This window comes from Bombus bifarius, unplaced genomic scaffold (genome assembly GCF_011952205.1).
Source record: "Bombus bifarius isolate JDL3187 unplaced genomic scaffold, Bbif_JDL3187 scf7180000007990, whole genome shotgun sequence".
Taxonomy (NCBI): Eukaryota; Metazoa; Arthropoda; class Insecta; order Hymenoptera; family Apidae; genus Bombus; species Bombus bifarius.
Window position 1 is genome coordinate 325,291 of NW_022884371.1, and position 26,504 is coordinate 351,794.

General features: G+C 36.2%; 3 protein-coding genes across 12 annotated transcripts in view; 1 reads left to right on the forward strand and 2 right to left on the reverse strand.

The window, feature by feature from the left end:
- LOC117205453 (synaptosomal-associated protein 25) overlaps window positions 1–15,144 on the reverse strand; it is a 28,738-nt gene extending 13,594 nt beyond the window's left edge. For 2 of the 10 annotated variants that reach the window (XM_033443843.1, XM_033443852.1), the window contains exons 1-4: window positions 13,606–13,816; window positions 9,567–9,764; window positions 9,201–9,242; window positions 2,955–3,003 (exon numbers count right to left, since the gene is read on the reverse strand). In XM_033443843.1, the coding sequence (XP_033299734.1) occupies window positions 2,955–3,003; window positions 9,201–9,242; window positions 9,567–9,665 (190 nt within the window). In that variant the 5' untranslated portion in view covers window positions 9,666–9,764; window positions 13,606–13,816. Of the gene's footprint in view, window positions 1–2,954; window positions 3,004–9,200; window positions 9,243–9,566; window positions 9,765–10,068; window positions 10,212–13,605; window positions 13,820–14,987 lie in introns of those variants that run through there. The other 8 variants (XM_033443849.1, XM_033443848.1, XM_033443845.1 and 5 more) reach the window with 7 other exon arrangements.
- An 879-nt stretch (window positions 15,145–16,023) lies between these two features.
- LOC117205384 (putative cysteine proteinase CG12163) lies at window positions 16,024–19,254 on the forward strand. Its single transcript, XM_033443733.1, has 3 exons — window positions 16,024–16,373; window positions 16,492–18,796; window positions 18,867–19,254. The coding sequence occupies exons 1-3, from the start codon at window positions 16,173–16,175 to the stop codon at window positions 19,013–19,015; spliced, it is 2,655 nt and encodes an 884-aa protein (XP_033299624.1). The 5' UTR covers window positions 16,024–16,172; the 3' UTR covers window positions 19,016–19,254.
- Window positions 19,255–19,892: 638 nt separating this feature from the next.
- On the reverse strand, window positions 19,893–25,996 carry LOC117205383 (pre-mRNA-processing factor 39). The gene is made up of 13 exons (XM_033443732.1): window positions 25,842–25,996; window positions 25,494–25,618; window positions 25,163–25,396; window positions 24,610–25,077; window positions 24,324–24,501; window positions 23,985–24,235; window positions 23,783–23,908; window positions 22,858–23,006; window positions 22,382–22,787; window positions 22,152–22,316; window positions 21,688–22,074; window positions 21,308–21,594; window positions 19,893–21,226 (listed from the first exon to the last, which is right to left on the reverse strand). Exons 1-13 carry the CDS (start codon window positions 25,888–25,890, stop codon window positions 20,929–20,931), a joined length of 3,123 nt encoding a protein of 1,040 aa, XP_033299623.1. The 5' UTR covers window positions 25,891–25,996; the 3' UTR covers window positions 19,893–20,928.
- Between the last annotated feature and the right edge of the window lie 508 nt (window positions 25,997–26,504).

A 26,504-nucleotide genomic window follows, 5' to 3' on the forward strand; every position in this document is an offset into this window, starting at 1 on the left:
AGCACAACTATGATACAACAGGAAAGAACGGGCGGTGAGAAAATGTTTCGAGTCTCGCCGCTTTCTTACTTCTTTTTTTCCCCTTCGTCGTTGCATCTCTGTCTCGATCAGTGAAAAGCATTACACGAATCGCGCGCTACTTTTATCCGACCTTGAATCGATAACTATAATCGCACAATCGCTAGTATTATATGCACGATACATAATAGTAACAAAGCAATAGTAATTATAATAATAATAATAATGATGATGATGGTAATAATAATAATGATATTAATGATAATAATAAAAATAATAATAATAATAATAATAATAATCATAATAATAGTATGTACACGACGGCGTCTGTAAACTCGCAGATAAAAAGCGGAGGACAATATAACACCTGCTTGGTAAGACGACGGTCGACAAAAAGTACCTACATTTGATGCAGAAGGGTATAAATCAAGGTAAAAAGAAATCAAAAACAGAGTTAGAATATACGTACGTGTATACATATATGTATGTACATACAGACATGTGTACGTGTAAAGTACATATATACATATATATATATACACAGAAGGTGAGAAGAAGAAGATAGATAGGGAGCTTCATTAAGTACTTGTTTTGGGTTTTGTACACTAAAGAATATGAGGTACATAGGTTTTATATACATACACATACGTGATATATGTATATAACATTATCTATAGATTCGATACGTATATTCATATATATGAATAGATATATAAACAATATGTACGTATTACACGTTGACTGATAAAGCGACACAGCTAGAAGCTTCGTGTTTGGCTACGAAGTAAAAAAAGATACACAATCCAAGAAAGAACGTGTGTATTTGTGAGAAGTAAGGAAGAGAAAGAGAGAGAGAGAGAGAGAGAGAAAGAGAGAGAGAGAGAAACTGACAAAATACATACGTATGCGTCTAGTCGAGATGCATACATATATACACGAGATACACGTCTACGGTTCGAGTACTTTATCGCTGTGTATAGAAAAAGAGAGGAGGCTGTCGAGAAATAGGGAAATAAAGATATATATATATATAGATATATAAAGAGAAAATGAGAGAAATGGACACACGAAGAAAGGGTTATTAGTAAGTAGAAAGACCGTAGAAGGGCGAAAAGGAGAAAAATATCGTAGACACACAAAGGGACGAAGAAACAAAACAGGGCGTTATAAACGAGTCAACTTGATCCCGCGCATGATGCTCTGTACAGATTTGATTCGATAACAGCGTTCTCGGATATCGAATATTCGTGTACTGACAGCAGCAGCAGCAATAGCAGCACCAGCAATTAAGTGTTTGTGATAGTCAGTGTCTTTGTCGCATAAGTAAGTAATTAGTGAGCAGTGTCGTATTCTAGTTATCTGTACAAAAATCTAGGGAAATCGATTGCCTTTTAACAGAGTTACTTTATTCTAAGCATTCTTAAATGCTACTTTAAATGTAATCTTAATGCAATCTTTTGAAGAACATTCGAATAATATTGTTTCCCAATACTTTTGCACTTGACCAATTGTAAAGAACAAAACAGTATTAGTAGTGTTGATGGTGTAATACTAGTGATCGTAGTAACGGTAATAACATAGTAGTAGTACTAAGTAGTAGTATTAATAGTAGTAGTATTTTGTATAGTACAGCTGTACAGTGGTAGTTGGCTGTCGCTTTTCATCGTCAACCGCGAATTCGCACTGTCTCGTTCGATACTTCCGCTATATGTATATTCTAACCCGCATTTAAAAAGCAAATCTACCGCTACTTTCTCGTTGCAAAATATTTCACCGAGCAGGGAGTTGCGTGTATAATTCTAGAAGTTTTCATGACAGTGTATATACGACGTAGTAGTAGGTGGAGAAAAAAAGAGAAATAAGAGAGAGAGAGAGAGAACGGAAAAAGAAAAATATAGAAAGAGAACGTCCGCTGGTCGAACGCGAGAAACTTTGATCGGGTCGATTAGCCAAGAACAGGTCAATTCGCGGAAGAATTTCAAGAGACAAACCAAGGGGAGATATATCTGGTTCGTCGTAGCAAAAGCGTGCGAGGTGGAGCACGATCGATCGGAAATGCGATCGAGGGTGTTTCTTCGCGCTTCACGATACACAGAATACTCTATTAAAAGGATGCCTTCCTACGACCCGTATAACGAATAAACAGACCGGTTGAAAAATAGAAAGGGCAAAAAACTGAGAAGGAAAGATGGATAGTATACATCACGAGCAGATCGATCGATCGGCTTGGTAATTCGCTTTCGGTCTCTTCGGCCGTAACCAGCCGGCGAACCGTGACACGTAAAGTCGACACTTAAACCCGTATCGACCATAGCTAACGAGGATAGATACCTTCGACGATGCGTATCGATCGGCGACGCGAAACGCAAAATCATAAAATACCTTTCTACTTATTATCGGAGAAAGGTGAAAATGAAAAAGAGAACGGATAGAGACGCGTAGAGACGTGTTAACGAATCTCTCTCTGCGAAAAAAAAGGTCAGGAGGTCACGAGTGTTCTCGAGATAAGCGACCGTGGCGAAGTACCTATCGATTTTTAGAGCCAGAGTTGAAAGAGTACGGGGAAACGGAATCGTCGAGAACAATGTTGGACGATAAAATGGAAAAAGGAATAGAGACGAAACATAGAAAAGAGAAGAGGAAAATATATAGATAAGGAACGCGGCCGATTGGACGGCAGAAGACAAGATGGTGGAAAGGGTGTCCTCGAGGGATCCACGCGATATTCGGTATTCCCCCCGTGATCTTCCGTGCGAGCAGTGAGATTTTCACCACAGGAACGATCGAAGGACACCGGAAGGAGAGAGGAAAGGTACAATTTTGTGCTGAGGTCGGGTGTGCCACGAGACACAGTTCAATTGTTATGTAATCTGTGAGAAAAAGCCGAGGTTCCTTCATGTTGTTTTACTTATATGGCTAAAAAGCGATTCACTCACCTCCCTGGTCATCGAGTGCGACCAGAGTACGGATGCCAGCCTCCTTGCTCTACGACAGACAGAGGCAGCACAACACAGACAACCACCACCAGTGTTAGAGAGTTGTTTTTTTTTCTTTTTTTTTTTAGTAAGTATATAGTATAGTAATATTAGTAGTATATTAGTAGTATAATAGTATTACGGTAGGTAGAAAACGGAGAGTCGGAACTGTAACGGAAGTCGATGGATAGAAGTGGGCAAAACAAGTTAAGGTATATTTTGACAAAACTGTGCTGGATATATATCGTGACCGGATCGGGCTAAGTATCCGCGACATCAACGAAAAAGACGAGAAAAATCGATTAGTTTTAATAGTATCTCGTTCGTTTTTTCTTTTTTTTTCATGTTTATCAGTTTCGTTCTCGATGGGTCTAGATCCGACGCTTTTTTCAATATCTGCGGATTTGTTAAAGCCTTTGACGCGCTCACGACGTAGACGATTGTAATAATATATATATACACACGTGTTTATATATTTACATATATATATATATTATCCTGCCTGTGATGCAAAGACAGGTGGGCAGACAGGTGGACACGTAACGAAACGTTTACGGACTAACACGTTACTGGCATTATTATTTTATGGTTCGAATGAGTATATTTCTCGATCTCTAGATTAGGCTTGTCGCTTGTTGTTGCTGTTGTTGTTCTTGATGTTGTTATCGATCATGACGATGTTGTTGTTGTTGTAGTTGTTGTTGTTCCTGTTGCTCTGTAACTGTCGTCGCCGTTGTTGTAGGTTTATTTATTTACTTTACTTTTTTTCTATTATTATTATTATTTGTCAGATCTTCCTTCTGGCTAATCGAGATTTCATTACAAGCGTGAAGGCTCGCACTGATTTTGATTCTTTTCTCTGTATTGTTATTATTATTAAGTTACTTTCGTTTAATGTTTTTTTGTACGTACTCATTTTGTTCTGTTTCAGTAGCGCGTGACGGGTTAAAAAGAACCGCTCTTTTTTTCGTTGGGAGGAATCTCGTTCTCTTCCGTCGCCGGTCATTCCACCGTTCTTCCTCCGTTCACCGAATGGAAGGAAGAAAAGGAAATCCACGCGAAGAAGAGAGGTCGAGCAAGAAAAAAAGAGAAACAGATAGAAAAAAAGAGAAAAAAAACAGAGTCAGAGAAATAGAGAAGATACTACTCGAAGAGTCTAGGAGACTGAATATACACGAATGAAAAGGAAATTCACAATACATATATATATATATAGTGTATGTAAAGAAAGTACCGCAGAATACAGAACGATACATAATATATAGCATTTTTCTTTTTTTTTTCTATGGAGAGGTAAAGTAAATCGAAAATGCGCAATACAAAAACGAAAGGTCTCGGTCACATTTTGAGTCGCGAGAATGTTGGTCATTTCTCAAAGATAAGCGTCGAATATCACCGGAAGAATGTAAAAAGATACCAAATTTGTCGATTCTCTGGGAAACCGTTTCTCTCGTGTTCCAGATACGAGAACTCTCGGGACTCAAACGGACGAAAGACACTTAAATAAATACAAAGTAGAACACACGCACACAGAGAAATGGAAAGGAACGGAAGGGAGAGCATGAAGAGAGCGGCGAATGACCAGATGAGCAAAGAAAAGGAGCCGTGCTTTTCGACTGGGTAAACCCAACGAAGGAGGAAACGTTGCCGTGATCGTCGTTTTCAACAAACGATGCTTATCTTCTTCCTTTGCAGTTCGAAGCAAGCCTCCCAGCAAGAGAGCTGGAGATCGACATTAATCCCGACGCGTTCGTTCTTATGCTCTCTCGTTTCAGCCAAACGAACGAGCTCTGATTCAAACGAATCGCGAAAGATACAGAAAGTAGACTTCCGAAGAGAAAAAAAAAAGACAAAAAATATTAAACTGGAGACTGCAAGGGAATCGTGCTATATAATTATCATCCACATTAATGTTCGACAGTAGCCGGCGGAACTAATTAAGGATGAGCTTCTCCAGAACGCTTTTATTTAGTCGGTCACGAGAACGGAAACAAAAGAAGTTCTTTGCTCCTTTCCTCGTTCAGCTTGAAAGAGAAGCGTGCGCATTCATCCACGTAGGAAATGTGCATGAAGTTTCAGAAAAAGAGAGAAAGAAAATCAAAACGAGATAGAGCGAGCCGTTGAATTTCAAGTTTTGGTTTTCGAGTATTTACCGGATATTCAATTTATCCCCGCTACGTTTCTACTCGTGAGTATCACTGAAAAATACCGTCGCGTCGTTACGCTCTTTTACTCGGGTAAATACTCTTTAGTCGAATATCGGGTGCATATATAAAGAAAGAGTTAAGAACGAGAAGTGGAAGAGTTTTTGATCGGTCGTATGGTGGTGGCGGTGGTGGTGGCGGTGGTAGTAGTGGTGGTGGTGGTGGTGGTGGTGGTGGTGGTGGATGATGCATAGGCATGTGAATGGCATCTTTTCTACACGGTGACACGGAACAAACGACAAACAAGACGAGAACGATCGGCTAGAGTCGCGACGAGACCGCGGCTGAAAGCATACCAAATAAAAGAACGAAAGAAACGAGGAGAATAAGGGGATGGCATGGAGACTCGCATGGCATCGATGACTCTGTACGAACAGCAAAGTAGCTTTCCCCCTGAGACCGAACGAGATCGATCGGGCAGATAGAAAATTTCGATTGTCAACGGGCTACCTCTCTGTTCGCGTACGAATCTCTCGTATGCGAGCTGTGTTTCTGTGAGTGGTGAGTGAATTGTGATTGTGCGCAACAGAGATCAACGGAGTATCGATATAGAATGATACCGGGCCAGAAAAGTGACAGCACGATGCATTGGAAAAGAAGAGAGATAGAGAGAAAATGAAGAGTGTTCTCGCGGAGGACAGGCAAACACACACAGGCAGCCATACAGCCAAGGCAGATAGGCAGCAAAGTTCGCGAAGATGATAACAGCCATCGGTTTTTGCGAAAATAAGACTATTTATCAGACGATCGATGTTCTCTCTCACAGGGGAAATTGTAACAAGCTATCCTGTATGACAACCTACATTCACGCAACCAATGTCACTGGAGGACATCGCGTCCTCGATTTAACTTTGCTTCGGGAACTCTGCAAGCGAATAGGCAACAAACTTCTCCAGAACTTAGAAAAATATACCGGCGACATTAGAAAAATCGATCGTATGAAAGTTAAACTACTTTTGTTGGAATTAATCGATCGAGAAATAATCAGTATTAATAACTAACGTGTGCCTTGTAAAAATATAATATAATATAAATTTCCGGTATACATCTCGTTTGAGGAAGTTTGCGATGGCAAGCAGGCGGGCGATCGAGCAAGCGAGTGTAGTTGTTGAATTTTAAGCAAGCAAACACACACGTGGGCACACACCGCACACGTGAAAACACATACATACACAGCCAGCAACACGGACAATATTGATAAATGCCCGGTTCAGCCAGCAACACGGATTACATTGGTAGCAGCGACAGAAGTTGCCGATTATGCGCGCTCTTTTCTCGATTCGCAGACCAAAAATCGAGAAACGATCCTTCTTTCTTTCGTCGAGATCAGAGCTGTTGTTTTACTGTCGTTTACCTGTCTCGGCCAGCCTCTAATAGACAATCGCTTGACAAACTATGAGAAGAGAGAATCATAGACGTTCCCTAGAGGCTTTCACGCTTCAGTCGAGGCGAGCCCTTTTGTTTTCGACTCGACGATCGATTCTTTCTTCTTCCTAATACATTGCTAGTCGAATTAATTCCTTAAAGGGTTCGTTCATTAAAGATTTGTCAAATACCTCGAAATTTCCACGTTTAAATAACTTGGAAACACGTTTATAGAAAAAGTGTAAAAGAATTCCTTATATACGATCGTCGACTCGATATTTTCTTGAATGTGATTCACAATGGGAAAGAAAACGTTGCATGTTTGCATACAAGTTGCATCGAGACAAAGATAAAGAATAACAGAAAAGAGGAAGGGGGAGACGGAAGCAACTGAAAGAGGATTGTGCACGTACATACAAGAGGATCGTTATATTCTTCCGATATCTTCGTGTTCCGAAAGTTGAACACATCCTTCTCGACCGTTTCAACGATATTAATTAAAAATCGACGCGAAGAAACTCTTTTATCCTCGTCTTGATTTCATTGAAAACAGGCAAGAAATGGACAAGACAGATCGAGAAGAATTCGAAACAAAAAAGAAAGAAAGAACAGGGAGAGGTTGTAGGAAGAATAGAAAAGAGCGAAAGAGATACAAGAATAGGAGATCGCACAAAAAAGCCCTATTACCCTCTGTCTTAATCGCTACGACTGTAATCATCGAGAATGTTCCACGCAACGTATAGAAAGATTGAACCACGTCATCTTTACGTATACGTTACGACACGTATACGGTACGATAAAATTATTAAATAATACCGCGCAATCATCGATGTTCCTTCATTCTTTCTAAATCTTTTATCGTATCAAAAACGTTCTCTGTTTTCCATAGCGTCCTTTCCAGAAGACCCAGTGCGTGCGTTGGAATTCACCGTTGCTGAAAAAAGATATGCTCCACCACTGGTAGCATTAAGAGACCTTTTCTCATCTTTTTTTTTTTGTCTAACTTTTTTCTACTTGTCCTAATTGTCTTTGCACATTCGAAGCCTCTCGAAGCTCGAATATCTCGATCAAATTGACTGACATTGACAGCAATTTCATATACGTATATATATAAAAAAATATATATATATATTTATAGGTACGGGTGGCTTTCTTTTAATGGCATCCCGCGTATAAAGTATGTACGTACACTAAATAGTTGTTGACGTCTCCAGTGCTCGAAATGCGACACGTGCTAATTAGTGCAGCCACAAATAAGTAGCAAAAGAAATTGGAATGGAGCGACGCAACAACCTTTTAACCTCATCGCATCTTGATCTCTTCACCTATGGATTTTAATATTCCACATGGTGTAAAGGAACATTTTAAAACACGATTCAGAGATATGTTGTCTTTGAAAGAATCGTTTTCCTGAATAAAATGAAGATCACACGAATAAGAGATAATTTACATCCGGGTTATTAGGTGTCGATTACGTCCGCTCCTTCGACAATAAATGACAAGTTAAACGGGAAAAGAATGAAGACATCGGATGTACACAGTAATAGTTCCGCACACACTTATAGAGACGTAACATACATATATCGAGAATAGATATCCAAGATACGAGCATAGACAACGAATAATTATGCATGGGAAGAAAAATGCGGAGCTGAAGAACGTAGACAGAACACACGAAAACACGCGCACGAACGCACACGTTTCATTTTACTTTCGATAGATTTTTTATCAGCTTGATATCTTCCTCATTCCGTGACTGATGGACAAGAGATATTTCGCGTGCGATGTATCAAGGTTAACACGAAGCGAATTTATAATGACATGACATTGTTATCGCGTGCATTCGTGCTGCGGATTACCGTCTCGGACCGCGTCGATGCGTCGTCTTACAATTCTTCCGAGTACATTCACGGTGATCCCAATGGGAACGGACATATAAATTGCTTGGCAGCCGTGCGATAACTTTCTTTTTTCTCCACTTCTTTCTTTAAGAGGAAAATGTCTCTTTTTGCTTTCGTAACGAAAAAATCCACGTTACAAAGCCACGCTATCCCGGATATGGCTATTATTTACTTCCGCTGACTACATACTGTTCAAAATTTATAGAAGTATTATAGGAACGAAGAATGCTTTTGGCGCCAGAGCTGGGTCAAATACTATTTCAAGATTCTTTAACGCTACATAAAATTTATCTGTCTTCGCTATATGTAGAAAGATCTTTGTTACGTTCGTTCGAATGCAACTTGCACTTGTTTCTCTCTCGTATACATAAAAGTATAATACAACTTCAGTGTTTCTATTCGGGCTAGCCGAAATAGCGTTTGGCCCACCTCTCTCCAGCGCGTTTTCATCCCTTTTTTTTATTCCTTTTTGTCTGACTTTGTCCCTTCAACTGCACACCGTCAAGTTCACCCGGGGATTGACCATGACGCCCATCTTTGCCGCGATATAACACGCAACGATTTTACCAGCGACAATTAGACTTCTATAATTTCTATGATACAAAATCTGGGAGTAAAAACTCCGGGAATAAATCGCTATAGTAACGAGGATCGAGGATTAGTACCGAGGATGATCGAGGATGAAGGTTAATGCGTAAATAGAAGAGAATAGTTTCATAGGGATGAGACGAACTCACCTCCTCGCATAGTGCCAGCATACGCCTCGTACTTTCCAAGGACTGAAACAGAACGCGTCACGTGGATTAAGCAATGCGTATAAATTACAAATACAAAGTATAAATTACAATGTGAGTTCCAACGCAAACAAACAAATTAATGAGTAAATAAGTATTTGGAGCAACGGACAATGCACGTGTTAAACGAAGAATTAATAAAAAAAAAAATTGCATCATTGTCAAACGGTAGATGAATCTTCTCTAATGTGGAACATTGCGAAATCTCATTGATACGTAATACCACGGATTTCCTAAATGAATCAATTGAAAGAATCAATCATTATGAAAGACGTCGAAAGAATATCAAGTATCAAGGGGTACACCTACCTCATCTGTAGTTTGATCGGCCTTTAATTGTAATTCCTGCAATTCGGTGCGAGGTGGGCCGCCCTCCACCGTACCCTGCGTTGGTGCCGGAGCAGGCATCTTGTCGGGTACCTGACGATTTAACTATCTTCTACGATCGCACTTCCTCTTGGCTCGCTGTGTAGCCCGCGCAGCTCCTTGTTTGTGGGCTGGAACGTTCTGCAACGTTGAAGAGTAAACGACAGATTAAACGACCATTCTTAAAATGCTTCTCTACATTCTAACTAAAAAAACCTCGAACACGGCTCCATGAATATAATCGAGTTACCCGGTGGCTTAATTAAATCCAGGTAATTGCGAAATATCAGTAACGAAATTAAGGTCTGTTTTCTATCGAACGATTGTCAATTGCTTTAGTTTACGTCACGTGTACATACTGGACCGAGAAACACAAATACCCAGCAGATGTACACATGCATTTTTAAGAGAGAATGAGAGAACAGAATAAAGGAGAGTTACGTACTTTCGAAAAGAAGAACCACAAGATATGCTAACGAACAGTCGATAAAGACGATACAAGACGAGCAAGGTCAAAGATCAACAAAGTTTTGCAATTCTCTCGCAGGCGTAACACTGGAATGAGTCGATTCAGCGTGTGGAGAATCTGCGATTGTGAAATTTTACGCAGATATTTGGCAAAAGCAGCCAACCAGTCAATAGTCGTGAATGCATGTATACGCGTTTACGTGGTGGAATTACGTGTGTGCCGGTGCTCCTATGAAAATCAATACCCAACGACCGACCGACCGACCGACCGACCGACCCACCGACCGAATCGCGCGCAGACGCACACGACCGCGCCTTCTCCACGCCGTACTTCGTGCTTCCTGTCTCCAACCCTCCTATAACCAACCCCTTTTGCAAACTCTTCTCCGCGCGCATCTACCACCTGGACGACCACCCACCAGTTCTTCAATCCAAAGCACCACCACGAGAACCGATCAGCTGAGCTCTACGATGTATGTATGTGGCTTGCTCTGAGAAACATCGAAAGCATGTTTTCAAACATCGATGCATCCACCTTAACGAGCTTCCATAAATAAGCGTCTTTTTTATACCCTACGATATTTCGACAGCCTTCCAAACGATCTCCCTGCTGTCGTAAATAACGCTTTCAACGGTTAGGGGAAAGTTTCGTCATGTGCATCGAAGCTTTGTCAAAGGTTACGGTAACTAAGTGCGTCAGTATAACTTTCTTTAAAGTTCTTTGTTAAATTTCTATCTGAAAGAAGTGAATATTGAATCAGAATATTAGGTTTCCGGGCTAAAGGTTCTTGAACAATTGATGCAAAGGTATTATTCGAAAATAAATCTTCCTCGTCTATTTTGAGCCGATCCATTCAGGGAAGATTCCTATTGAGAGGAAGACTCGCGTAGAATTCAAAGCGCGCGGAACACCTTGTTAATGCATTAAGACAGCGCGAGAGCCTAGTAATTGGCACTTGTAAATTTAATTACCGACAAATGAGTTGTAACAGAGACATGAATACCAGCTAAGACAGAGAAGAGAATATGAAAAGGTATTAACGATGTAATACATATTCCTATGTAATCTCTGGAAAATTAGTTCACACGTATAATAAACCGTGCGTGATAAAATTACGGCGACCTCCGTGGTCGGTGATTTCGTACGTATGTAGGAGAAATTATGGCGTGATCAATTGACTGAAGCTGTCCTTGCCCTCGAGACGAAGTTGGCTCGTTTCCAGGGCGAAAGGTATCGCGTCGCTTCTCCTGGTCACGGTACACCTCGCCAAGATCACGGACGACTAGTCAGACCTGGAGGACGCTGCTTGTATACCCTCTCAAATCGCAAACAAACAGATATTGGTGTTCGATAAAACAAAAATGAAGAGCATTCGAAGGAAATCGTGTTCAGAAATCAATACCGACCACCGAGGAAATGTTCTCGAGCTACGTAGGTACATTCAGAAACCGTACCAATACCAACGACATCCTTGGACGTCGTTTCAGAACAGATTCTTTCATGCATGACAAGATATGAATCCTAAACGGAATCTTTGATTAAAACGTTAGGCTAACGTAAACGTAAAAGCTATCGAGTTGATCGGTATATTCTCATTCGCATTCTTCAGATAAGTATTGCTTAACTTATTGACAGCATGACGAATAGCTTTAGGTGGTTTCAAATCATCGGATAAAGGTTTAAAATAGAAAATTACGAGACAATAGACAAAAGCATTGCCTCGTGGTTGCGATTCGTTGCAACTTATGTCGTAACTCCAGATTTGCCTTCAAAGCGTACCAAGAGAACGAGCTTCATATTCTTGAGAGATATTTGGTCGTGAAAGTCATACTCAGAATAATGATGATCTCTAGTGATCACGTGGAAGGATGGACACACATGTAGATGCGCTTTGTAGGAAATGTCGATCGCGCAGCGCAACGTGCCGGATGCCGGTAAGATAATGCGGCCATGTCATGACGCGTACTTCAATCTGCACGCCTGCAGGTATATACATACATATATAATACAGGTTGCTTGCGTATTGCACGAATGTCTTGACACGCGCCTTCCTGTTTAGAGTGGTTCGAGGTCTAACGTTCCTCGAACGCGAAACGTAGTCAATGTGTAATGAAAACGTTCCCTAGGTCGACAGGAAGTATCGAGGAAGTCATATCGAATGGATGATGCTGGTGAGAAAACAATAGATGAATTAATTCCGAGAGTGACGAATCAGAATGCTTCGTCGGAAAAGAATATGAATTTTTACGTAGATATACAAAATACAGTGGCTCGATATAAATGCACTTGAAGCTTGAATGTTAAAGTTCGAGCTACTCGGATGGATGTTTTAATTTTTACCTACCATTACAGGTAATATTAATATATAAATTCCAATATACGGAGCGTTATTCACATTATGAAACTTTAATGAAAAATCAAGAGGTTCTGAATAAAAAGTAATCGCGATGGCGATTAGGTAGATAAGGAAATAGATATTTCAGTGCATTTCTGCATCTGATTACTCAAATATGCATCATTATAATTACATAGTCCCATCTTACGTCAAAGAATAAATATAAAATACAAGTATTCTGACGTCATACATACTCCCTCGTTCTTCTCGCACACACGCGCACGAAATGACGTGTAAGTATCTGTGTACGTGCGCGCGCCAGCGCCCTCTTATCATACACACACAAACTCAGATGTTTTTCATCAATGACGCTCAGCTGTTAATGCCGGTAGAAAAAGTGTCAAGAGCTTACTTGGTCGAAAATGCTTGTCGTTTTTCGATGAATTCGAATTTCTACAGTCAAATCAAAGAATAAAAAATATTAATTTATAAAGTTTTACGTACGCATTAAGTAGACCGCGCATACGTATGACATTAAGAAATCAATAAATAAAATAGCCGGTTAGAGACTATAATGTTAATGCGACGTTATCCCTCTTTCTCGAAATAAATATAAATATTACAATGAAATGTATGTTAAATTTTCTCTTGAACAAATTCGCTTTTACGTCATGAGGTGCATTCCTCGAAGGATGAAATGCAACACAAGCACGGAAACCTCCTCTGCAACGCACGCTTTAAATGTTAAACCTATCTTGTTTCTTGAAAGCAATAAATCCACGATAAAATTTAATTAACCTGTAATATTAAGTAAATCTTTAATGACGTCTGCCTGGTTTCCGATTTTCTCCCTGCACAAGGAATTCAAAGCTATTTGAAATACTTTCATCTATATGATAAATATGAATCGTGGTGAGCAGTGGTTTAAAGTCATCATTTCCATTGATGACTGTCGTCTCTCTACGTTGGTGTGTCACGAAAAGAAAATTTCTAGGTCAAATACATTACTTATAGAATTCGAATGCCATACGAATAATATAAATTTGTGAAAAAAATACAAGATAATAATCATTAAGGTTAATTGAAATGACAGAATGCCCTACCGTATCAATGCGTGGTAACGTAAGATACAAAGGAAAAAAATATACAGTATCACCGGTCTAGCTATTATTACTAACCGTACTCGTCAATAAAGTTGTCTTCGATGGGTGTTTCCGCCGGTAGTGAACTCTATAATTGGCTTGTTTGAAGAAGAATCGGGAATACAAAATTTCCTGATGATCACTGACACTTTTTTCTATAAAAGTGTAAAAAAACCGGTAGAATCCTGAGAAAAATTCACGAAGCTACGTTCTCTCCGACTGAAAGATTAGTACTCACAATCAGCTACTGAGCAACGAGCAGTCGCAGAGTTTCAGAACAGCGCTTGCCTTGTAGTGGGGGTAAAATGTCGTCGACAAAGAAAACCACCAATAGGAAAACCGGATTATAAAGCTGCAAACTCCAGGCGCGGGAATACTTATTTTATATTGAAATATATACTTTTTCATAACAGATTTTACATAATATACTATTTGTTTCTTCTAATGACTAATTATAGCTCTTAACGAATGTTAATTCAAATCAATTACATGATGATTGCGATGTAAATACGATACTCATATGGTTTGAGAACCACTGATTCATTATGCCGACTTTCAAATATGATATCGCGATAGTATTAAGGAAACAACTTTCGAGTTACAATGTATATCGAAAATATATATAATGAATCATGTGTCTTATACATAATTCAGTATATGGATTGATGAAAGAAATATAGAAACACATAATGTTATGAAAACAATATATAAAAATGTATATATATATATGTATATACTACAAGCAAATGTGCTAATGAAAAAAAGTTAATTCATCGAAATAAGTTGAAATTCTATTTATAATATGTATTAATCTACTTTCATTTCATTATTATAATAATTTTCAAATATCTCTCAATAAGTTTTTAGTAATTCTATAGTAGGAATGTATCATCACCTCATCATCATCAAAATTATCCATTATAATTGAGGTTAAACATTGGTCAATATCTTAAAAAATGCAAATTGTTAAATGATCTTTTTTTTAAGGCAAAGATGTATATCTGCAACTATGTTTTTCATTTTATCTATTTTATCTAATATAATGTTGTCTGAAAAAATTGAAAAATAAGTGAGTAATTAATTGACAGAAATAATGTTGTGCAAAAATGCAAAAGATATGAGTGGAGATCCAAATATGTAACTATGTGCTACAATTGAATGCATATGTATTACTGTATTACAAAATAAGATATCAAAGTAGAAAGAAAAAATTTTTGGAGTAAGAAAACCAAAAGTCGTTATAAAATTCCAAATTCAATAAAGCTAGTAACACAAGTTACGTATTTTAACGTGAGTTAAACGATAGCTAGAGTAAAGTAGAAAATCGATATAACTTCACTGCAATGTAGTACTTTGTTAGTTTCTACCTATATAACTTTCGTCTAAAGTGTATTGAAATAAGTAGTATATTTGCTCACCAATGATAATCAAGGACTTATCATATGCCACGAATGAACTATCCTGTAATTCGGTTAATGTCTTGTCTTTTCGAGAATACTGCTGCAATCACTGGTGATCACATCGATACAGTGAAACAGCTGCTGCTTTTTTGACAACCGGAACTTGAAAATGGTTAACATCAGTTTTTAAAATGGCGCGAAAACTTGAACATAGAAATATATATATAACCAATTTTCAAATAATATGGAGAAATATTTCCAAGATGTTTTATTTAGTGCATATCATATCTAAAATTGTATGATAGAGTGTGTGTGTCACGTAACTTTTATTTAAACATGAAAAAATATCGTGTCAAATTAACAAACATAAGCAACTATTGGCCTTATTTTCTCAATATTTTATACAGACATTACAAAATATTTGTAATACTTTGCATTATTCACCCTGCACTACATAAAACTGAGTCTAACTGATACTGCATCATGAATATTTCATACTGAATTATATATCCAGATTCTAAACTTTCAAATATAATTATAAATTGTTAAATTTTATTCAAAATTATTCAAAGCTATGAACACTTTTTAGTTTCTTCTCATTATCCACATATTTATTGTTATATACACGTTATCATGAATGTTCCAATTTTGAAATTCGAATCTATATACTTTATATATTAAATTACTAAATATTTTCAGTTAGAAATACAAAACAACAAAATATTTTAATTTTACAATCACATGAAATTATTGTTAATATTACATTATAATGTTAATTACAAGAATTAATAGAATATCAGTTAGTTGCATATTAAATTATAAGGTTTATCTTATCTTTGGTGCAATAAAAATGCTTCGGAAAAGATATATATAATAAGTTCACAGTCGAAGAGAAAAATCCATGTTTTTTAGCGTAAACGATTACGAGTACCAGCCAGTACATACTTTCTAATCTGTCATTTCTATTTATATTGTACAAGTTACTTTATTTATCGTTCTTTTCGAAATCTGTTATTTTCGCTTACGTCACATAAATATTTATATAAAAAGTAGAACGATCAAAATCAAAGTTTTCATTTAGCGATCGGAAGTTTTAAGAATTGATTATCATTCTTAATTCAGTAATATAAAGGAATTTAAAACCTCAACCAAAGAGTCAATTGCGTCAGTTGGAGGTCAACATCGTGCAGTGTATGCAGTAAGATGGCAGGCTTACTGCTGCGTGTAACGCGCATTTTATTTCTATTTGTCTTTAATTCAATCCTTGTATCTTCTGGTCCCACTAACAAACCAGTACAAAATGTCCCGGAGCCTTTAATTCAAAGTGCCTTGAATTCATTGAATCAGGATTCTCCAACGCACCATACATATAAGGGCGGTAACCTGATTAGCGCGCAAAAATTGGTATGTTTTCTATAAACTTTCTAAAAATCAAGTATTGATTACATAATAATCGAAATTTTTTAATTATTTGTCTGTACTAGCTTAGATTTAAAATATTGTTTACTTTTTTAACCTTCAGGAAGAATCTCCATATGTAATATACAGACTGACATTTGACTTAACTCCTACTTGCAAAGAAGCATTAGAACCTTGTCCTCGAGAAGCATGTACTGTGGAAGTGAAACAACACGAACTTGGACATATAAATGTTTTAAGAGAATCTATACAATGTATGTATTTGTATCCTCAGTCAGTACAGGATGATCCATTGCAATTACAAGAAAATAATCAGGATCAGGATCATGTTATTGAAAATTTAGACAAGCAAATTATTAACAATCAAAGTGTTGAGCTAGATCATGAAATTCAAAAGAATGGAGATCATAATGAGAGACCATTCATAGCAATGAGAGCTTCTAGTCCTAATTATTGTCCAGGATGTCCATATGAGTTAAATCCAAATTTGCCTGGATTTGTTGCTTTTGGAGAACAAGTAATAAAATCAATGGATGAATTGATACAAAATGATTTCAAGCATAAAGTAATTGATATTGTCAAAGTAACTCGTGTTGTTCCACCTTCATCTAATATTATACAATATCAAATTTTATTACGTATAGGAGAATCTGACTGCTTGAAAAATGCAATAGAGCAATTAGAATGCTCTATACAGTCAAATCTTCCTGTCAAGGTATGCTTGGTAACATTCAAAGAACAACCTTGGCAGCAATCTAGCCGTAAAATAGTAAAGAATAACTGCACTATGGTTGCTAATGAAGAGATTAAAGAGAATGTTAATTCTTATTCAACATTAAACAGCGAATCACTTGTAACACCAACACCCAACAATGCAGAAACAAATGATGAAAAATGGGAAGTTCTAGAAAATTTAAAAGATGTTCTGGATAATTATACTTATATCACAACTAAAAAATCAGAAGAATCAGAACAATCAGAAGTGACAGAACATCCTATTCTAAAAATTTCCATAAACAGAAGTGATGATGATGTTAAACCTCAAGGGTTTGAAGATAAGGTAAAAGAATTTGGTGAATTTTTGAAAGATTTTGATTTGCCTACAAGACAAACTCAATTAGATCCAGAAATAAACAGAGAAGAAGTTAAAGAAGAAATCATTTATCCAAAAAAGGTAGACTCTATGATTAATAAATCACACACAATGTATAGAAAGAAAAGGTCAGGTCTTCCAGGCGCACCTATTAATGAAAATGTTAATGATTCTACCATTAAAGAACTTGCAGATAAAGGTCTTAGGAAATTTTCAGAAAATTCTGAAGGTTCAAATGAACCTATAATAGTAGAAATTGTTGACGCCTCAAAACAAGTAGTATCTGGATTGTTATATAAAATAAGGGTCAAATTGGGTACAAGCAACTGTCCAAAAGGTAAAAAAGATGGTTGTCAATTGAAAGAAGGAACTGAAATTAAAGAATGTTTGTTTACTATATGGTCTCAGGTATGGTTAGATAAAGGATCTCCAGATATTACTATCAATTGTGATTCAAATAAACGCCGAAAGCGATCTTTACGAGGTAGTCGATATAATCAAAAAATGTTAAAGCTAGCTGAAGAAATAAAAGATGAGACATTATTCGAAGCTTTTATCAAGAAATTTGGAAAAACATACAATTCAGCCGATGAGAAACTAGATCGTTTTAAAATATTTAAACAAAATTTAAAAATTATTGAAGAACTACAGACGTTCGAACGAGGAACAGCTGAATATGGTGTTACAATGTTTGCAGATCTCACGCCTAAAGAATTTAAAGCTCGTTATTTAGGTCTTCGTCCCGAACTAAAACACGAAAACGAAATACCTCTTCCTGAAGCTGAAATACCAGATGTTTCTTTACCACTTAAATTCGACTGGCGCGATCACAGTGTAGTTACACCTGTGAAAGATCAAGGCCAATGTGGATCATGCTGGGCGTTTTCTGTAACTGGAAACGTGGAAGGACAATACGCAATTAAACATAATCAATTGTTATCTTTATCCGAACAGGAATTAGTAGATTGTGATTCTTTAGATGAAGGATGCAATGGAGGAGATATGGAAAATGCTTATAAAGCTATAGAAAGATTAGGAGGTCTTGAATTAGAATCAGATTATCCTTATGATGCTAAAGATGAAAAATGCCACTTCCTTCAAAATAAGGCTAAGGTACAAGTTGTCAGTGCTGTAAATATTACATCAGATGAAAAGAGAATGGCACAATGGCTAGTTAAAAACGGCCCAATTTCTGTTGGAATTAACGCCAATGCCATGCAGTTTTATTTTGGAGGAGTTTCACACCCACTTAACTTCTTATGCAATCCTAAAAATTTAGATCATGGCGTTTTAATTGTGGGATATGGCATTAGCAGTACGTACATTTTTATATATCTTTTAAATATATTAATTTTTACACATTTTTATATAAGATCTTTTTCCAGAATATCCTCTTTTCCATAAAGAATTACCATATTGGATAATAAAGAATAGTTGGGGCCCACGATGGGGCGAGCGTGGTTATTACAGAGTTTATAGAGGAGATGGTACCTGTGGGGTTAACACAATGGCTACAAGCGCTGTAGTTGCATAACGAATATATTTAAGAAATTAATGCCTTTAATAATAATATTCAACTTCTTTGAAAAAAATTATATTTTTTTTACTAATGCAATATGAATGTTAATTGCTTGTATTTTAAAAAGTTTCTTATAACATGTTTTATTGATTATCATAGGCATTTTGTTTCGTAAGTAAAACTGCATTTCGCAATTATAATTGTTTGGAATCGTAATAATGTTTTCATAATAAAAAACATATTTGTTATAAATATTCATATTTTTATCTTAATATCCGACATTTCCTTATAATTTAATAATTTGCATAAGTAATCTTCATAACGGCAACCTTCGAATATCGAAAATTTATTAAACGTAATGGTTAATTTAGTAGCAAATGAATTGAAACATCAATTCAGAACATAATTAAAAATTATATTTCTCTTATTTGTCAGTCATAAATATATTTCGTTCAAATTCTAAATTAATGCAAGCAATACACTGTTATTATCAGAGGTATTCATATACTTTTCCAATTTCATTTATTAGAAATTATAAAATTTCACATACGGAAAAAGATGTCTTTAACACATTCAATGCGAAAGGATTTCTGCGTTCTCTATATTTTATATTGAAAAAGATTGGAAACAATTTTTTCATTTGGTTTTTCTTAAAAAATGGCTAGAATACAAGTCAGACTGTTGAAAAATATACATAATAAAAAAAAGTGATATCGATACATTGACATCGTCACTGAAGAGATTCCTCTTCCTCAATACATGTATCGATTTCACACTGAACGTGTTAACCCCTTGCGGACTACTGCCGCATGTATGCATTATGCGTAAGCCATCAATTTGGCCGAGGAACTCATATATGCGTTTGGCGAAAACAACTGATAGAACCAAAAGATTCATATGTGTGTTATTTTATTTATCCTGTGGAGAATCTGTGCATGTACATATGTCTAGAATTTAACATTTATGAACGAAAAGCACGTCTAAGCAGAAATGTGCGCTGGCAATTTTAAATGACTATCGCGGCAGCAGCTCGGTCCCACGGTACGGTTAAATTCGAACCGTCCCGTCCGCAAAGGGTTAATATATATGACATCTATGCCGATTCACGACAAAATTCGGATTCTAGTTACAAATACGAAATTATAACATATGCAAACATGAAAATAGGATTCCAACCATAATTTCTATAACTAAATATGTTGTAGAAACATAGTCTGTTCTTTAATTTATTATTTATCAAAATGTACTGACAAATGTTAACAATATTTATTCCGTGAATATCTCATAAAGTGCGCTTACGTAGCATTTGTAAAATATTCAAATATCTATCTTTCCATTTACATGTATATCTTAATTTTATTAAGCGATACGTTCAACGCACATCAGCAAAAAAATCTATGATATTATAAACTAAGTACGCGAAAAAAATACTTATTACAATATATAGGTAACGTTTATGAATTGCTGCTTTTCTGTTGAAAAAATAATATAATGTCACGGAATAAAATTAAACATAATATTGCATTATACAAATTCAATGCAGATAGTGTAGTTGGGAAATATCTCACATAATGTACTTTGTGTTCATACTGTATGGCAATCTTTATCAACTACCTGTATCATGTTATGTTTGTAATAATATATTCAACATCAGTTGAAAATTCTTTAGTATTTCCTGCACTTTCGCGTACAATTTTCTGTGCTATTATTTAAAATGTATTAAGAAAGAGTTTCATGCAAAGAATTGTTGAAAGAAGCATCAGTACGACATTTATTACTATTATTCGTGTCAGGTTACTGATGTGTCATTGGAACTTGAAACAATTTTCTTTTTTTATCTCATCCTCAGATGAAAAAATAATTATAAAATGTACAGTAGATACAACAACGCAATGAAAGCTGATACAAGACAAATTTTGTATTATCCTCTAATAGTAATTGTAAGATCCCCATTGATTGTACGGTCCGTATGCCTGTGGCCCTCCTTGTCCATATTGCCAATTCTGATAATTGGCATAGTTCGGATCGGAAGGAGGTGGATACTGTTGATAACCCTGTTGATATCCGCCTTGACCACCGTATTGACCACTTTGAAATTGTTGTTGTGACTGATATGGCCCACTTGGGCCGCTGCTGTATTGGTATGATGATTGCGAACTTACAGAAGGCGGAGGTGGTACATTAGATTGATCTCCAGTTTTAACTTTCTTTGGAGGAGAAGTATCTCTGCAGAACATAAAATTAAAATTATTTAATACATTTAATTGAGGACAGTTTAAGCACCTTTTTTATAAAAATAATACTTACGTTTTTGTGTCGTCATTCTTTGTCTTTTTCCGTTCCTTTGCTTGTTTAATACATTTTTGAAATTGCTCATGCGCTTTTAACACTTGTCGAATATCTGGACTAAAATCTTCGAGAAATTCTACTTTACGTTGTGCAAAAAGTACTCTTTGTTCAAGATCCGCGTGTTCTCGTTCTATAAACATATCCATATATCCTACAATTTCTTGAGTATCAACAGGAGTCCTTTGCATTCCCAAATCAATCAATTGTAAATAAAGCCTTGGATTATCTTTATCTTTTTCTGTTGCCTAAAAATGTATAATTTACATAATGCATAAAATGTAGTCATATGAGAAAAAACAAATTTGTAAAACGTATTTCAGAAATTCACATGAACATACCTTCAATAATACTTTAATTGCTTTATCCACATCACTCTTTACTTTACACAAAAATCGTGCATATTTTACTACAATATTATTCGCAATGGTTCTATTCTTACTATTGCTAATATAATTTTCATACAATGTACAAGCTTTATCTAAATCTCCTCTTCTACGCTCCAAATTTATTCTTCGATATGCCACTTGTAACATATTTGGTATTACATTATCAATATTTTCCAATATATTTGCTGCCTTCTCAAAATTGCCCTGACCCTCTTCAAATGTTGCCCATTGTAGATGTAAATTTGGTTTCTTCGGGTGATGCACCATACAAGCTCTCGTATATACATCTCTAATTTTTTCCACATTATCACCTTTCAAAGATTCCAGATAACGAACGAACTATGAAGAAATTAAAAAATATTTAAAGCATTCAATGTAGAGATTTTTTCAATTAGAGAAAAATAAATAAAACTTACTCTCATCCAGAACTCATCATATAAAGCACACGCTATTAAACATCTTTCAAATAAGATGATTATCCGATTCTGATCTTTTTGTTCAATTTCAAAGTCTAAATATTCTTTCCAATTTTTTAATTGACATCGTTCTAAAGGTTTAACGTGGAAATATGGCCTCTTAATCTATGAATGGAGATTAAATATTAAGTAATAAATGCTACACTAAATTATATAATATGCATACTTACACCTTCCTCATATGACCATCTTGCAGCAACTGCATTAATATTAGCTTTGTGCATTTTACGTCTACTACTAATGATTTTTTCTCTAATAGCACGGGTCTCCTCATCAGTTGGTGGAAGTTCATGTGGCGGCGGTTCTTCTCCAGGTGGTGCATCATCTGCTGCTGAAGTAGAAGTACTGTCATCCGACTTCAAAAGAGCTTTCACTTCAGCACGCAATGCAAGAAAATCGTCAACATTTAAAATACGATTGGGTAAGTTTGAAGAGACGAACTCTTGAAATGCATCGAAATGAGAAATATAACCAAGTGTTGGAGTACATAATAGGCGATCATATAATGCTGTTACTCTGCTTAGACGTTTGCCCTCCAATTCCCACTTTATATAGCTTTCCCAAAGACGATCAGATCTTAACAAAAAAGAATATTATAAGTATCCAAGTAGGTAAGCATATATATAAAATAGAAACCAATTTGTACCTGAATTCAAGACCACATGCCTCAATAGCTCTTTCGTATTGTTCTCGTAGTTTTTCTTCATCTTTTTCATAGACGGTTTTGCAGTGATTGATGTAATGAAGCCAAAGGTCGACACTGAGCGAAATGGCTTTCAAACCTTGGTCGAATACCTGTAGTAATGGTTTGCAATCACACTTAGAACGATTTACAAATGATTGGGCTGGTGGTGGGTAGACTTATACCTATTTCTTTTTTGTTTTTTGTTTTTTTTTAGCTTTCGATAAGCATTACAGTTTTTTAGCAACGTATACTCACATATCATACGCGTACTGTAAATAAAGAGATTTAATTAACACAGAGATTGCAGAGCATTGTGCATTCACCTTAAAGTCAAGGAGTGTTCCGATCTGGGTGCCTCTGTGTCTTCCGCCACTTTTTCTTGCTCCCTCTCTGGCATGTTCACGTCCTAAGTCTTTGTTTCTGACTTTGATTTAACACCCAACCCAATCTTACTTACATTAAGTAAGGTACCGCATCTTATGCTTAAGTTACAATACTTTCTGTAGTAAGCTATGTGTACAAATGCTTACAGTAAATATTACACACAATTTCTTGCACGATAATATCGCAAATTGAAACAACTAGCCTTCGCTTGACTTACGTATCATATGTAGAATATTGATATAACGGTATAAGTAAAACATTAATATACGCAATAATATTGTAGATATCGCAGAATAATTAAGTAACTAGCTATTTGGTAAACGGAGAGAGTCGTATAGGTGCCGCAAGACGTGCTAGGCTGTTGGAAGGGAAAACCATATTTACGTGCGTGCACACTGCCCACGCGTCTTCCTAACTCGAGCTATTTTCATTAGATTGCGTTAATTAAATGATATCATAATGAGAAATAGACCTAATAGATATGGTAAACGAATTGACTCACCCTTTGGACATTTTCGGGGTTGCCTTTCTTCTTCTCGTAATCTGCAAACTTTCTCCAGTAACCGTAGCAATATGGATAACGCTCCAAAAATTTCGCATAAGCCTCACGTGCAGCTTCAGCATCATTCTGTATGATAAACAAGTATTACGGATGATTTTGATATAATTTTGACAATATATATATTTTTTGCTTTTCGAATTACCTCTTGATCGACATACTGAAGAAGATATGTCCATCCCGTGAAATCTGATGGATCTTCATTAACAGCTTTCCAGTATTTTTCTAATTCCGGTAAGGTCTTTTTCTTTGGTGATGCTGGTTTAGTTTCTTGTTTATTGTCCCCTGGATCTGCTTCCGTTGAAAGCGCAACTTTTTTTGCTGGTGTTTCGTCATTATTTTCAGATGTTGGTGAACTAGGATCATACTCTCCTTCTGCATTTAACTTACGTTTATCTGTAAAAGTGAACGTCGCACAAGGTAAAAAGATTTAAGTACAAAATAAAAAAGTTTGTTAAGTAAACATTTTCTTCTTTGCGCTTACTTGTTCCTTCTATTTTATTCTTCTTTTCCAGGGTTTTACTCATTGCCTTTGTTCCACTTTTCTTCTTCTTTTCACTGTCTAATGGCAATTCATCTTCAGAAACTGATTCAGTTTCTCCTAAATCTGCAGGAGCTGCTGCTGGCAATTCTTCATCAGATACTGCTTCTGTTTCAGGTTCCTATATGTTAATGATAAAATATTATATACTGCAGATACACATATGTATATATACAAATAGATACAAAAGAATGTATATTTACTCTTTATCGTTTTGATAATAAAATACCTTTGTTGCAGCTTCAGTAGGCAATTCGTCTTCAGATACAGCTTCTGTATCGGGTTCTGTTTTCTTAATAGCATTCTCAGGTAAACATTCCATATCACCCTCTGTTGTTTCTGTCATCTCCACCATTCCTGTCATATCATAATCAGGCACAGTTTTTTCCGTAATATTTTCTATACTTTCTGATGTTTCTTGTTGACTATCTACCTCCATAACTTCAATTCCAGTACCTTCATTTATAACAGTTTCAGATTCAATTTCCTCTGTTTCTAAGATTTCTGTTACTTGTGTTATTGTTTCCCCATCATCATTCATAACTTCTTGGAAATCTATTAATACACGTTGATTTGTTTCATCATTACTAATATCTTGTCCTTCCATATCCATTTGTTCGCGTTCATTCAATATATCAACTTTATCCATACTACTTTCTTCTATGATCATACAATCTGATACTGTATTAGAATGATCCTAAAGTAAAAATAAAACATAATTCCTCCGAGGTAAAATTCTGGTATATATGACTTAAAAGAACAAAATATTATGTATTATTTACAATTTGAGATGTAGATGTTTCTAAATCAGGTACATTTTCTTGAACTTCTATTTGTACACTCTGATTCATATTAATTTCATGAATAGTAGTATCACTAGAATCTTCCAATTCCAAATGTAACATAGAAGAATCTTCTTCATTATGCTGTTCAATGATAATGTCACCAAATCTTTGCACTCCATTCTCTGGAATGCTTTCCATTACAACTTCTTCTTGTAATACAGGCACCTCCTCCTGAAAAATTGCAATTAGTTACCTCTATTGAATAAAATGTCGATTACATACATTGATGATTGCTAGAACTATCTGCAGTATTATGGAATTTACGCACCTCCACTTCTTCGATCTCTTGCACTTTTTTCGGAGAACGTGTAGCTCTTGCTAGAAGTTTCTTTACAGGAGATTTTTTCGCTACCACAGTAGTTTTACGTGCACGGCTAGATCTCGTACGTCGTACTAAAAAAAATAAAAATATTTAAAAAAATGCAAAATTTGAATGAAATATTTACGTTAGATGCGTGTGCGAGACGCCATTCGTTTAATGGCGGTTCGCAAGTCTTTGCTCAGCTGCCGGGTGTATTAATATTTTTGTTTCGTTTTATGTAAATGTATAAAAATATAAATGAATAACAATATTATGTCATGTTGGATACAGTTTCTTTCAGAAATATCATCTTACCGGGTTCATTTAAAGTGATCTCACTTTCATCACCACTTGCGGACGACATTTTGCCTTGATACAATCTCTGGAATGTAAAACGCAGAACTGATGAAGAAAATGGCGGCAGAATACTAAGAGAGGCCCTCTCTCAGAAACTTATGAACTAATATGATACAAATGATAAACTGACAAACCATTTTATCACCAATCAATAATAAATTGTACCGGGAAATATAAGAAAACATGTATGTATATATATGTCGGAGTCAGGTTGGCATTTTGGGGCGTTTGATGAACCTTTACTTACTTTACCGTCGCGAATGTAGCCGACATTTATCAGCCGTTATTTATAATGTGGACACTACCAGAGGCTACGAGTAATGGTAATAGGATGGTCGAGACAGGTGAGGTGACAACGAATTCAGGTTCGATAACGAATCCACGGTCCATGGAAGGACTAGTATCAACATGCTACTCCATTCGGGTAACTTCCCGATAACTCAATCGGCAATTCGTCCAACGACTCACTAACCAACTAACTAACTCTAACTCTAACTCACTTAATCCAAAAGAGGCTGCCCTTATATACTCCTGTCTCCGCCTCTCGGGTTAATCTTTGTTTTAAGGAGAGCCATATAATCATTTCATACCTCTGTCAGGTACATGTCCCTCCCGTGACCG

Excerpts from the sequence above, each read along its gene's own strand:
- LOC117205383 (XM_033443732.1), bottom strand. The coding sequence starts at position 25,890 with ATGTCGTCCGCAAGTGGTGATGAAAGTGAGATCACTTTAAATGAACCC. Across the intron at positions 24,502-24,609 it reads CTACTGAAGCTGCAACAAAG|GAACCTGAAACAGAAGCAGT; the intron begins GTATTTTATTAT and ends ATTAACATATAG. Across the intron at positions 24,236-24,323 it reads GAATAAAATAGAAGGAACAA|ATAAACGTAAGTTAAATGCA; the intron begins GTAAGCGCAAAG and ends TCACTTTTACAG.
- LOC117205384 (XM_033443733.1), top strand. The coding sequence starts at position 16,173 with ATGGCAGGCTTACTGCTGCGTGTAACGCGCATTTTATTTCTATTTGTC. Across the intron at positions 16,374-16,491 it reads TGATTAGCGCGCAAAAATTG|GAAGAATCTCCATATGTAAT; the intron begins GTATGTTTTCTA and ends TTTAACCTTCAG. Across the intron at positions 18,797-18,866 it reads TGTGGGATATGGCATTAGCA|AATATCCTCTTTTCCATAAA; the intron begins GTACGTACATTT and ends ATCTTTTTCCAG.